The 14,765-nt window shown below is 32.6% G+C and overlaps 1 protein-coding gene across 1 annotated transcript; it reads right to left on the bottom strand.

The window, feature by feature from the left end:
- Positions 1-1,441: 1,441 nt before the first annotated feature.
- LOC111702016 (uncharacterized) lies at positions 1,442-6,728 on the bottom strand. The gene is made up of 2 exons (XM_023473534.1): positions 6,654-6,728; positions 1,442-2,353 (listed from the first exon to the last, which is right to left on the bottom strand). Exons 1-2 carry the CDS (start codon positions 6,657-6,659, stop codon positions 1,448-1,450), a joined length of 912 nt encoding a protein of 303 aa, XP_023329302.1. The 5' UTR covers positions 6,660-6,728; the 3' UTR covers positions 1,442-1,447.
- Between the last annotated feature and the right edge of the window lie 8,037 nt (positions 6,729-14,765).

The following is a 14,765-nucleotide window of genomic DNA, read 5'->3' as shown; positions in this document are numbered from 1 at the left end:
GTACAGCTTTAAATATGTGTAAGAACTTAAGAAGCGGTGGAAAAATGAAATAAAAAGTCTTTTATTTTTAACAAAAATTAACAAAAATGAATTTAAACAAACTATTCTATTGTTAAGATATCCTTGGACATGATGTATCAATTAGCCTTTTATCACTAGCCGCAGTTTTTCTACAGTGGTATGCGATTATACCAATACAATGAAGACGAATTTTTTTTAGTTTTGATTGTTTACAAGCTTTTTTTAATATACAAGCTGACAAGTAATCAAAGGGAACCTTTTCAAATTGACAGCTTCTCTTGACTTATTTGTTTATCTTAAACAGCTTGATTAAAATCAAAAGCATTGTATTGATATAATCGCCTATCACTGTACCGAATTTTGAACAAAATTACAAATTTGAATAAAATACGCTGATACTTAAAGAGTATTCTGAAGATTGTCTAGCACTGTATGGAGGGTGTCCCACGAAACATGTCGAGAGTAGGAAAGCATAATTTTGATAAAAATAGATCTTAAATGTTGAAAACTTCTCTTCTTAGATACTTATATATGTAGTTAACAGTTAGAATATACCTATAAATACCAAATATGGAAGATATCTATAATTTAGGGTTCAAGTGCTTCAGGCTAATTTAGCATAATGATAACTTGGCTGTTCTAGGTTTGTTCTAATATTTAAACCATAAGCTTAAAATCTAGCCTAGCCTACACTATTACGGAATATTAATAACATTAATAACAAGCCCTTCCTGCTTAAACCGAACCCCTCTTTTTGTAACATAGCTTAAAAAGTGTCAATCTACAGTGAGAACCATAAAACTGTGGAATAAGAAGACAACTTTAAGGCACAAGTTATGATTTTAAATAGTTTACTGTATATATAGCGATTGTGCAGTGTTCACAGACCACATTTACTTTAAAAGTACGATTTTCAAGCAACTGACGAAGCAACATCTACTGCGCGCACAATAGATTGTTTATAAAGTCGTCTTCATATTCCAGAGTTGTATGGGTCCCGCGCTGTAAGTTGTTCATTTTTTTATTTACTTTTCCTGTAACTTTAGACTAACTATATCCTTTTGACCTCTAGTAACTTTTGTTCCGGTTTCAACAATTTATACAGAGAAAAAAGTTAAAATAAAAAGAAGTTTGACATTGAATCCCGTGAAAACAAATCAGGTCTTGTGCCATTAAAAATCTTGGTTTAATTATATATTAGAGATATTAGGAATTAACAAATCTATTTTGTTTAAATATATTTATTAAATATATTTTGTCAACAGTGTGAAAGATTAAATAAATAAATAAATAAATAAATAAGAATTGCGGGCAAAAGTGTAAAATATCTACATCGAGGTAACAATAGTAGATGGACTAGATGAAAGTAAAGGATAAATCCATTTTTGGGACCTTTTTCCTTTTCCTAGTTTTCTTGGACTAGAATCTAGAATCTGGCAAAGGGCGCGTATTCTGCAGGTGCTGCTTGGTACTGGGCAGGTGCACGCACAGCAACCTGGCTGAGAACGGATTCTGCTCCAATGACTGGGGCGCGTGCGTCAATTTCATCATATGACTCTCCAGGGGCAGCAGGGGTAGGGTCCAAACACCACTTGGTGAGAAGAGGTTTGTCTACGGGAACAGGGGCGGTAAACTTGAGATGACAGGTCTCCTTAGGTACAATAGTACACTGATGCTCAGGGGCTAGACGAGGAACAAGCTTGGTGATATACTTGCAGATCTTCTGGGGGTTGAGGTCACACACCTCCTCGGGGACATCAACGATGGATGTGATAACCTTGTTGTGGCATTCCTCCTCACCTTCAGTAAATACACATCCAGCACCACAGATCTCTACAGGAAGCTTCTCACAGCTAGTGTCAGCAACAAACTTACCAGGCTGCTTCTCAACATACTTGGTTGTGCAAGCAGATTCATAAACAGTTTGGCAGATTTCTTCTCCCTGGCCGTTACATTCCTTGATAGAAGGTTTATAACACTTCTCCACGGTCTCGTTGAAAGCTTGTTGCTTGAAGGTGATCTGACATGTCTTCTCGAAGTTTTCCTCGCAAACTTCCTCCTGAGATGGGACGAACTTGGTGACATATGTATAGTGGCACTGCTCAGTGTTCTTGTGTGTGCACTCTAGGATTGGATCCTTCTTCAAGGTCTGAACAGTTTCCTCCTTCTCCACACAGCAGAGTCCAGTCTCAGCATCTTGGACACACCCGGAGAAATCAATCCCACCCTGGATGGCTCCTTCCTGTCTACCGGCCCGGGCAAGCTGGTTTCCGTGGTCATGCCCGACAAAGTCGGCTGCTGCGGCTCCAACGAGTAAGAGGAGTGTCAAGCCCTAAAATAAGAATTGATTAATTGATTGAATATGGTTTAATGAACAAGGAATAACGGAAGATAATTGATTTTATAAACAAATCTACTGAATAGTGAATAATCAAATAAATACTAAAGAGAATTGATCATTAAAGGCAATTGATCAACTCATTTTTAAATTAATTAATGTATGTATAATACAGTTTATGAATTTATTAAGGAGCAATAGGTTAATTTTGCTACTATTATTATTATTATTATTATTATTATTATTATTATTATTATTATTAGTAATATTAATAGTATTATTATTATTAGCATTATTATTATCATTCAAGTTTGATGCTTAAGTATAAGGATGATAAATTGCTTGTTTAAACTATATAACTAGATGACCTAGTAGAATTGTGGACAATTACTCGTATTTGGTTTTATTTTAACAAATAGGTTGATACAGGAAGTAGCTATAGCTTACATCTCATCCTCTTATTCCAGTAAACTATAGGTTTGGATACGCGCGTGCGCAAGTTTCCAACTTCCTGAGGTTCAACACTGGGTGCGCCAGAATAACATAAGAACGAATATTAAATTCATAAAATTAAAATTGAATATTTTCTGTATAGAAGATCTGTGGTTATCATTAGTCTGTTATATCATGTTTTAAGAACAAATTGGAATAAGTTTTAAATTAAAATAAAACAAGGTTTTTGTTTTCTGTGACCCCCTGTATTGTATTAAACTGGAAAATGATGGTCTATCATAGCAATGGTTATTGGGGGATGGAGTGCAAAAAATACTTAAAATGAGATATAATAAATTAAAAGGTATAAAAATTATATATCCACCACCACCACCATTCAACTAAAACATATGTTTAGTAATACAATTTTATAAAATATTATATCGCATAAAACCTTAAAATTAAAAACCAGTTCGATGCAAATTTAAATACTTTTTTACAAATATTTTAGATTACAATATGGAATTAAAAAAATAGGTTTGAGAATAAATTGTAACCCTAGAGTGCATTGCTAAATATACTTTCGCTGGTAACCGTGCGCTGTTGCGTGCAGATTTTTATTTGCAAAACTGGCTGAATTATTTTTACCAAATGAGCACAAGGTTGACTTAAATCCAATTTTAAGCTGAAGTTATACATTTTTGGATTTGTTCTCAAATATTTGATTGGCTAAAACAAATCTTTGCAAACTGAGATGAATAATGATAAAAATCCTGTCGTAAATAAATGTTACTTCCCAACCTTATATAAATGTCTGAACACTCGCTTTAATTTGAAATCTGTCTACGCTGCCAAATCATATTGTTGTATACGCCAAACCTAAGTTTGAACTATTCGTGATTGCATACACAGTATCACATAGGACATGGAGGGGTCAAACCTGCACATGTGCATGCACAGAATAGGAGTGGATAGTGGGGCTTAGTGTATGGAGACTGGGGAATGATGTATTATAGTAAGTGGGGACTGGGAAGGTGGTATTTAAGTAAAAGAACGTTAAAAAGATGGACGTTATTGGTTGCTATAGCAGTAGAAGTGGTAGGTTGCATGGGGGAGAAAAATAAGGAAAAAGACAAAGAAGCCGTAAGAAATAAAAAAGTAAAGAAAGGCAAAAGATTAAAAAAACGGAAATGAAGACAAATTGAAATGAAAAAAACCGAAAAGGGAAGGATTCCAGGGCATCATGGTGGATCTCTCCTCTATGTTGCAGATCTACTTGGACCTTGCCCTCATATAAAAATATTAAACAGGGGCGGAAGTTTGAAGATTTGTGATCAGGAAATAAAGATATTTTACACAAATAGATAGATATAAAGATATATAGATAGATAGATAGATAGATAGATAGATATATAGATAGATAGATAGATAAATAGATATATATATAGATAGATATATAGATAGATAGATAGATAGATAGATAGATAAATAGAAAGATATATAGATAGATAAATAGATAGATAGATAAATAGATAGATATATAGATAGATAAATTTGTAATTTCAAGTTTAATGGAAGACAAGAAGCAGATGAAGATCATGAGATCAGGAGATCAGAAGATCAATAAATAACACCAGTTTCAAAGATCAATAAAAAACAAAAGTTTAAAAGATCAGGACACATATTGCATGCATGGAGCGGGAAGGGGGAAGGACCATAGTTCTGATAGAACGGGGGGGATAAGGAAGTGGGACAAGAGGACGTCAAAATAAATGCAGGAAATGCTGGGGAAAGGCATGAAATAAGTCAAGGAAAGATTGCATAGGAAGGACGGCAGAAAAGAGAGCATGAAATAAAGTTATTTTGAAAAAAACGAACCTGTAAAGTTGATAAAAATTGGAAAAAAAATTTAAATTATAATTTTGCTTAAATCCTTGCAACGCAATATTAATATAAAATACTATTTTTTAATGTTTACACAGTTTGCTTAAACAAATATTAAACTGTTTGAGAAGTTGGGACTGTTTATTTTAAAAATATGGTTCTTGGAATTTGCTAAAAATCTAATATTTACTCACATCGCGCAAATGTAAGAAAAACATGTTTTTATGTTTATTTATTTACGAATGTTCGTGAGCTATGACTAATTAGTTTGTAATTTTTCATAAAGATATAATTTAAAGATTTTCTTAACCTCTAATCAAGGGGGAGGGTTAAAGGGGGGGGGGTATGGGTCCGGGCTTATATTGTATGGGTTACAATCAAAGTAAAATACTTGTTAATTTTTTGAAGTATTAAATTCCAAAAAAATTTATATTTCTCTTAAAACTGCAATGTTTGAAGTTTTACATGCATTGTCAAACATTTCTTCTTTAAATTGTTGCCAATCTTAAATTAGAGGGGAGGCGTTGTTTAGGGTTCAAGGAAGGATTTGCTAAGTCTGATTTTTGTGCACGATTTAAGTGTTACAAAAAGAAAATATTATTTTGCACTGAAAGGATATACCCAAATCATTTGTTCAATGTTTTCTTTGTCTGCCTTGTTTCAGGAGATTTACAGTTTTAAGATAATTTCAATGTCAAGCAGTTCATTAGTTGTTTTATGCTGCGTTGAAGTCTATTATGAAGAAAACGGAAGTGAACTGATTTAAGTCAGGATTATTTCATATTTTTATTCAACTACAAAGCACGAGATAATACAATTAAAAAAATCACAATTTACTATGTAGTTTGGACCCGCCTAACCAGAGTAGGTTGTTTTAATTGGTTGGCCCACTATAAACGAATGAGAATTGCAGATAAAAACAATGTACATTGTACATTTTAAACATAAGAATGATAATAAATCAGGTAAAAGGTAAGGAGGAGGTGAGGGAGTATAAAGAAAAGTGAGGATACTCAGCGTAAGGGTTGGAACAGAGGGTAACATAAGTTATTAGAATCATGTTTATGAACTACAGGATGAAGAAGATAGTAAAGACTAAGTTTATCCACATGATACACAGTTTTTTTTTTACAGATATAATTTGCATAACTATCTAAATAGATCTTGGCGACTTTTCTTTTAAACGATTTTGCAGACTTAGTTTCTTTCAGCTCTAATTCAATCGAATTCCATATTTTTGGAAATAAGGCAGAGGGAAAACTTTCTAGGGTTTTAAAGAGAACCCGTTCAAGTTTATATGATTTTGTTCTATTTGGTTCAGCTAAAGAATTAAACATATCCTGAAAGGAAGCTGGAAGGTTTTCATAAAAGTATTTATGCATAAAAGATAGAACACCTAGTTTATTATAATAATTCTAGAAATCTTTTTTAAATTAATCTTTTCAAGGGACTGTAGGTGTTGTTTTAAACTTAATCTCAATTTGTAGAGTGGAAAGTCTGATTCAAAAGAATTCCCTAAACATATTTGTCTGGCAAGAGTAAATTAGCAATCCTAGCAAAAAATTGATTATTTTAACTTGTTCTTCCCTGTTAAATTTACTTTCGGATTTTTGCTGCAGAGAGCTGAAAGGAAATTGTCAAATTTTGCAAAATTCAAGATAGCTAAGCAACGATAACATAAATAACCGTTGTTAAATAGACTTACCACTCTATTAATCGAGAATAAAAAAAAACCCTTTAAGTCATCCTGCCCTTAAATGAGGGATGAAGTGGTTATGGCAACGTTACACAAAATTTGCATTTTACACCCCACCATAAAACAATTCTACTTGTCTAAGTTGAAAAAAATCAAATTTTGTTGTTCATCTGCTAGATTTTTATTTTTTTATATTTTGCTGTTTTATGCTACGTTAAAGTCCCTTTTATAATTTGTTGTTTTATGCTGCGTTAAAGTATTCACTGTGTATACTCCGGTTACCTTCATGTTTAGATGCCCAAGTATATTTTCTACTGATGGTGAATCTTCGCAACACAGGGTTTAAGTAGGTGTTGCCTTCAAACCAGAGTTTAGAAAACCTTGAAACCTTTCTTACATCAATATCTCGCGGGGGACAACATTCTTGCGTCTTTTGAGCTTGGGGTTAATAAGTATGCTTGACAAACTATGTACATTAGAATCATGCATTACATAAATTATAAGTTTAATAAAATTTACATAAAATATCTTTTGCATAAGATACATATGGCAAGAATAACTATAGCAATTTTTAAAATATTGCTTGTGCTTTTATTCAAATTTTTAGTTTTCCATAATTCTTTAATAGATATATTTTTTGCAATGAAAAGGTTATAAGTAAATATATTTATTTGTACATATTTTTTACAAAATATATCTCTCGTTACATTTATTTTAAAATCTTCTTTAAAAAATATATCTCTCAGAAAATATATTTGAATATTTCTTTTACAAAATATATTTCACAATAAATATATTTTCAATTTTTCTTACAAAATATATCTCTGAAGTTTGAAACGAAGTTATTTCCATATTTTCTTTATTTCTTTATAAATGGTTAAAAACTAATGCCTAAAACAAATGGAGTTTTTATATCAAGGAAGGAGGAAAGCTTTAAGTTATTCCTTCCCCTTCCCTTTCATGGTAAACATATTTCAAGTGCCGGCCCGGCTTTTAATCAGCTAGAGCAATGTAAGTACAAAAACAGATTCTATAAGGCAAAACGAAACCAATCAATACGCCAAAAAAGATTTATGTACTTTCCCTCACGGGCAGCCGTAGTACATTTGAATTTCTGAGCCGGGTCAACCTTTCCGGTCCCAGTTTGTACTGTATCGCCCGTACATTGGGTAAATAAAGCAGACACTCAATAAGACTAGCCGGTGCAACAAGGTTGATGCGGTCAGACTTTAGGTTTAATTTACTTTTACTAAAGGTTCAGGGGTGCGTGCTATGGCCTTTTAAATTTTCTTTTTCTTCCCCTCCATTCACATTACCTTCCCTTTCCTTTTCTCTTTTCTCTTTCCCCTCCTTTTCTATTTCTCCTTCCACTTCTCCCCCTTCTTCTCTTTCTCTTCCCTCTCCCTTCCCTTTCCTTAAGACATATTTATCACAAGCTGACACTGTGTTATGTTCAGTACAGAACTGATATCTGTAAACTCACTGTGTTATGTTCAGTACAGAACTGATATCTGTAAACTCAATGTGTTTCCCATTACTTCTTAAAGCTATCAACCTATTCTATATTTTGCACATCAAAATACCTTGAAAAACAAACCGACCTTAACTTGTGCAATTCTATTTAGTTTTTCTTAAAAGGAATTGAATTTATGCCACAAACTCATATATTATAATCCCTATATTTCTGCAAACTAATGGTGTAAACCATTGATATATCAAACTTAAATTATTTGTTCTAACATGATTCGTTGTGTTACAAAGATATAGGGATTAAAAAATCAGAGTTTCTGGCAAAGGATCAATTCCTTTAAAATGTTTTTATAAATATTAATTATTCTTCTCATCTTCTGTTCCCGGCTACTGGACTCAGATTTGGTTTAAGTATGAGGTGTGAATGTGTTTAATGGGGGTAACATCAAACCTAAACCTAAAATTGAATTGTAAGCTCAGATTGGCAGTTAGCACCTCCAGTCTCTATAGTTTACCACGCAACCAATATAAAGAATAAAATAAAAAAGGAAATAAAATATCTGAAGAATTTGGTAAAAGAAGAAAAATATTGTTCAGGAAAACAACAGAAAATAAAAAATAACACTTGTGAAGTTTTTGTCGGAGATTCAATAGAATTTCTGAACTATGCCACGTATCGTTGCTCGACAGCTTTCCGTAGGATCGCGCATCCTTCTTCCCCCNTCTTTCAAATATTCCCGGCATTTTGAATTTTAACTCTTTATAATCCGATTCGGCATTAACTTTCAGTTTTTTTTGCATTAATTCCATTTGTCAAACAATTAGATTAAAAAAGTATTCTCAAGCCTCCCCCCCCTCCTCCCCATCTTTCCTACATTGAACTCAGTCCTGAGTATTAATTCTGTTTGAGAGACATTAAGATACACAGAACAAAACTTAACACAGACAGCTAGACTAGACAATAGATATAAACCAACCAACAATAAAACAAACACCAAACATATACTTAACATACACCAAACATATTCTTAATATACACCAAACATATTCTTAATATACACCAAACATATACCTAACATACACCAGACATATACTTAGCATACACCAAACATATGTTTAACAAACACCGAACATATTTTTAACATACACCAAACATATACTTAGCATACACCAAACATATTTTTAACATACACCAAACATATACTTAACATACACCCAACATATTCTTAACATACACCAAACATATTTTTAACGTACGCCGAACATATATTTAACATACACCAAACATATACTTAGCATACACCAAACATATTTTTAACATACACCAAACATATACCAAGCATATACCGAACATATATTCAACATACACCAAACATATACTTAGCAAACACCAAACATATTTTTAACATACACCGAACATATACTTAACATACACCAAACATATACTTAACATTCACCGAACATATACTTAACATACACCGAACATATATTTAACATACACCTAACATATACTTAACAAACACCGAACATATATTTAACATACACCTAACATATACTTAACAAACACCGAACATATATTTAACATACACCGAACATATACTTAACATACACCAAACATATACTTAACATACACCAAACATATTTTTAACATACACCGAACATATACTTAACATACACCCAACATATACTTAACATACACCAAACATATACTTAACATACACCAAACATATTCTTAACATACACCGAACATATACTTAATTGCACTTACTATACATATACTTAACACACACCAAACATATTTCTAACATACACCGATCAAATATTTAACATATACTTAACACAAACCAAACAAATTTCTAACATACACCGATCAAATATTTAACATACACCAAACATATACTTAACACAGCATACCATATTTCAAACTTAGACTGCTTGATTTAACAAAATTCATAGTTCAGAATAACTAAGGTCAAACTACATTGTGTTGCAAAGATAAAGGGATTATGCAATTTGAGTTTGTGAACAAGACTCAATTCCTTTAACAAAAGCAATATAAAATTACTCCTGATTAATGCTGGACACCATGATGGGCTTAAATATTGTATGAAATATATTTGATAAATTCCCCATCCTCAACTAAGCTTTCGATGCATTCAGCAGTAATTTACAGTACACTGATCGAATATAAATTAGCGTTTAGTGGACAAGTGTCTCTGTCGTTGTCGAAGGTTGGGACTAGTATACCGTATAGTCGAAGGTTGGGACTAGTATACCGTATAGTCGAAGGTTGGGACTATTATACCGTATAGTCGAAGGTTGGGACTGTTATACCGTTCTTTTTTCGAAATCGTGTTTTTTAATTCCTTTTCAAACTGTAGGCACAAAGCATTTGCCTACTTAATATTAAACAAGATATATTTAGATGAACTTTCTGATCAATCAGGGGCGGATACAGGATTTAAGTGAGGGGGGGCAATATTTTTTAGGAATAAAAAAATGAACAAATAGGAACAAAAAATCGTCGCGAAAATTTTTTTTGACTTAAAAGCCTCAAAAAGAGTCAAAATTAATGACTAAGGACTAAAAAACTAGATTTTTAACTTTTATGAACAAAATTAACGAATTAGAACATGGATTTAGGAACAATTAAAAGATTGTTCAGGAATTAGGAACAAAAATAAATGATTAGAACAGGAATTTAGGAACAATTCCCTTCTCTCTCCAATATATAACTAATTCTAAAATAGGCAGCCAAATCGGGATCCATATTAATTTTCGTTGCTAAGAATACTCGACATTTTTTGCACTTCTTTTAATAAGCCCATTGCAGGTTTGGCTCTTTTTCGTGTTTTTGCTTTGATATAAAGTTTAAACATTGTATAGAAGAGGTGTAGGCTTTGTAATCATGTGTGTTTTTACAGTGTACGCTTTATTCAAGATGACTTGGAGGATTTTGATATGTCATGACATATATATACTGTATATTACACCGGTACAATACCATTTAAGAATTCAAATACAAACACCTTTTGCAAGATATTTAAGTTGCAAAATTGTTCCAACATCAGAGCTAGCATAATAAAGTAAAGACAGAAAGCAGTTTGCTAAATTATTTGCAATAGGTTTATTGCTAAAATACGGTTTACTGCCTATAATTTCCAACTACACACTAATAAAAACTACTTACAGAGTTGTTTAACATTTTTATCAAATAAATGTGCAAAATGTCATCTCATACATTGGGTTGCACATTTATCAATTATTTTTCCCTAACTAAACCAATTTAGTCCTTAATACCTTTATGTTATTAGCTATTTTTTAATCATGTAAATTATTTATTAAAAAACAAGAAAACTAAGGATAAAGGGATTTGAAAATTTTTGTTTGTGGCAAAGACTCAATTCCTTTCTTGATTCTTTTAGTTTCAAACCTTGATACATCACTTGGAATTTTTTTCATATTTTTTCAAACTATTTTTTGTTTGTATATAGTTTATGTGATTTTCTAAATAATATTTCGTTAGCGCTGGATTTCCGAACATTCCTGGAAAATATGAAAATGTCGTCATTATTATCAAAAATCCTCGAAACAGGAATAAATGTTTTCAAAAGTATCTCTCAGATCATTAAAAAAAAATATTATGAAATATCAACTATTTACGAATGCGTCGAAAAATAATCGATGATTATTGGTTGTAATATCTAAATAATTTGTTTGAAATTAAATTGATTTTTACGATCTGAGTTGAATGTTGCAACTTTCTGTATTTGTATGGACATTCTCCGGTATGAATCGTTTATAACCATTTTCTCCTTATTAACACAACAGATAGAAATAAGATTAGTAGCGATCATTTTTGCGAACACTCCCTTAAGCATTTGTGCACACCTTACGAATCAATATACATGTACAGTATTTTGTTAGTGTAAAGTGTACAATGTATGTACGTACAGTGCATATATAGTATTTTGTTTGTGTACTGTGTACAATGTGTGTACACTGTACAGTTCATGTACACTCTACAGTGAGCATTACATGTATAAAATACATGTGTATAAAATACATGAAAGTTAGAGCTGAATTACAGACTATAGGTAGATGGGAGTGCCACGTGTCTAAAATCCAACGTGTGGAGAGAACCTACAGTGAGTAATGTTTAAGCAAAAGTACTAAAGAGACTTAACTCGAGTCTTTACAACATTATGATGTATAATGCATGTGTACCCTTTTACAGCACAAAGTATAAGTCTGTAAATATAATGGTCCTGAAGTTTGCTAAAACTAGAACTATGATAGATCGTTTTCTATGGATTTACCCTTCTAATTACTATACCAAATCCTTTGAATTACTTGTTTTTGAATGCAAAAAAGTTGTAAGTTCCTGGTCTCAAAATTAAGAGTTCGTCACAAAACAAATTTAATTATCTGGCCCACAACTGACCAAAATTATCAACAAATCAAATATGTTTTGATGAACAGTCAATGGCACCGCACAACAAGGAGTTGCAGAATCCCCATGATCATGAAGAATTAAAAGCTCTTTACTTGAATATATAATCATCAAACCTCCAGTTAATTTGTACATCTAAAATTCACAGAAGTTTGTCCCTTTAAAGGAAGCGTTCGCGAAAAATGAAAGGGGGTATAGGCTTCAGTCGAAAAAAAATCTATGGTGATCGTTGCTAATCTTACTTCTATCTGTTGCGTCAACAAGGAGACAATTGTTAAAAACTACTCATTCCGATAACCGTAGCGTCCATACAAAATCAGAAAGTTGCAATATTCTACTCAGATTAAAAAGATTTAATTCAAAACAAATCATTCAGATATGAGATATTACAACCATCAAATTTTATTTGACGTACATAGTTGATCATTTCATAATATTTCTATTTGTTTTTTATATGAATATGACGCAATTTAGACAACGATTAGTTAGCCACAAGGTGTCTCTGCTCTCGATGTTTCTGCATGTATTCACCTGGGAGATACACCCAGCGGACAAAACTCGTCGTTTGAAATGCATTGTATATGAAACAAGTAAAACATATTATGAAATATTAACTTTATACGAACGCGTCGAATAAAATTCCAATAAAATCGAATAAAATTCGATGATTAAAGGTTGAAATATCTAAATGATTTTTTTACGATCTGACTCTGGGTCGAATATTGCAATTTCCTGATTTTCTCCTTACAGACTCAACAGATAGAAGTAGGATTAAAAGCGATGACCATCGAATTTTTTTCGATGCAAGTCTTTACCCCTTTTCATTTTTCGCGAACACTCCCTTTAAAGATACAAAGATTGACTTCCTTAATTCTATGAAACTGCGGCCCACACCCTTTATTTGAGTGACTTCAGAAATCAAGAAGCAAGCCGGGGGGGTATTATAATCCCTATTCTTCTGGAAGTGGATGGGGCGGGGGAATATTCTAATCCCTATTTTTTTTAAGTAAACGGGGGAGATGTACTAATCCCTATTCTTCTGAAAGTGGAAGGGGAGGGCCTATTCTTATCCGTATTCTTCTGAAAGTGGAAGGGGTGATATTCTATTATCCTAATCTCTATTCTTCTGAAAGTGGAAGGAGGATGGGGTTTATCATAATCTCTATTCTTCTGAAAGTGGAGGGGAGGGGTTATTCTTATCCGTATTCTTCTGAAAGTGGAAGGGGAGGGGTTATTCTTATCCGTTTCTTCTGAAAGTGGAAGGGGTGATATCCTATTATCCTAATCTCTATTCTTCTAAAAGTGGAAGGGGAGGGGTTATTCTTATCCGTATTCTTCTGAAAGTGGAAGGGGAGGGGTTATTCTTATCCGTATTCTTCTGAAAGTGAAAGGGGAGGGGTTATTTTTATCCGTATTCTTCTGAAAGTGGAGGAGCGAGGTATCCTTATCCTAATCTTCTGAGAGTTGAAGGGGGAGTACTCTAATCCCAATTCTACTTAATAAAATCAATCAATTCACCATCAAATCTGGGTAGAATTGATGGTGAATATATTTGTAATTTGTATGTCACTTGTCATAGGAGGATTTAAACTTGACTTGACTTCTAAAAATTGACACATATCACCATAAATGTCCATTTTACAATGAAATTAAACCATTTTTGGAAATTTAGCAAATCCTTATTGCATTTCTGTAAATTTGCAAATTTAGCTTGTAATTTGTGTTTGGTTTGGAAGAGCGGAGAATAATTTGCAGTATTTACTTAAATCATGTTTATTTCATGATATACTAATTAAACGATGCAATCTAGATGCAAACATTATTGCAAGTTTATAAGGCCTGGTAGATTGTCTATAGGATTAAGATTACATGGATGGAAGGCTGTGTGAGGGGGGTACGGGGAGCTAGGGGGGAAGGTTAATATTGTTAGGGTGTTTTATGAAAAATACAGTGGTGGATCCCCTTTTATTTAATTCTAACTTCAACCAATTTTGCCACATAAATTTTACTAGAAGATGTCCCGTTTTGCCTTGAATAGTTAGTATATCTACCATACCTAGCCAGAAACTCTCTTTAAGTGGTGAACATAATAAAAATACTCCCTTGAACTTGCACAATTCGCACAATTAGTGAAATGACCATGAGTTTACAGTGATGCAATAATTAAAACAGATTTTTAAATATTTTCTAGTAGTAGACTTTAAGTCCCTTAACTTTTTATTTTTTTTATCCATTTTCTTTGTTTCCTCCTTTCCCCTTCCCCTCCCCCTCGCGAAAAACTGTGTCTATCCCTCCCCCACGGCCCAAACACACAAATGAAACAAATTAAAGGACAAGACAAAGTGATAAAATCTGCCTAGTGTAGCGAGATCGTGCAGACTTTAAATTGCGATAAATATCTTAGAATCAGTACTCATGTACAAACATATCCTACCTATCAGTACTCATGTACAAACATATCCTACCTACCA

The sequence above is a fragment of the Eurytemora carolleeae genome, unplaced genomic scaffold, assembly GCF_000591075.1.
Source record: "Eurytemora carolleeae unplaced genomic scaffold, Eaff_2.0 scaffold390, whole genome shotgun sequence".
Taxonomy (NCBI): Eukaryota; Metazoa; Arthropoda; class Copepoda; order Calanoida; family Temoridae; genus Eurytemora; species Eurytemora carolleeae.
This window is presented reverse-complemented; position numbering and strand designations above follow the sequence as displayed.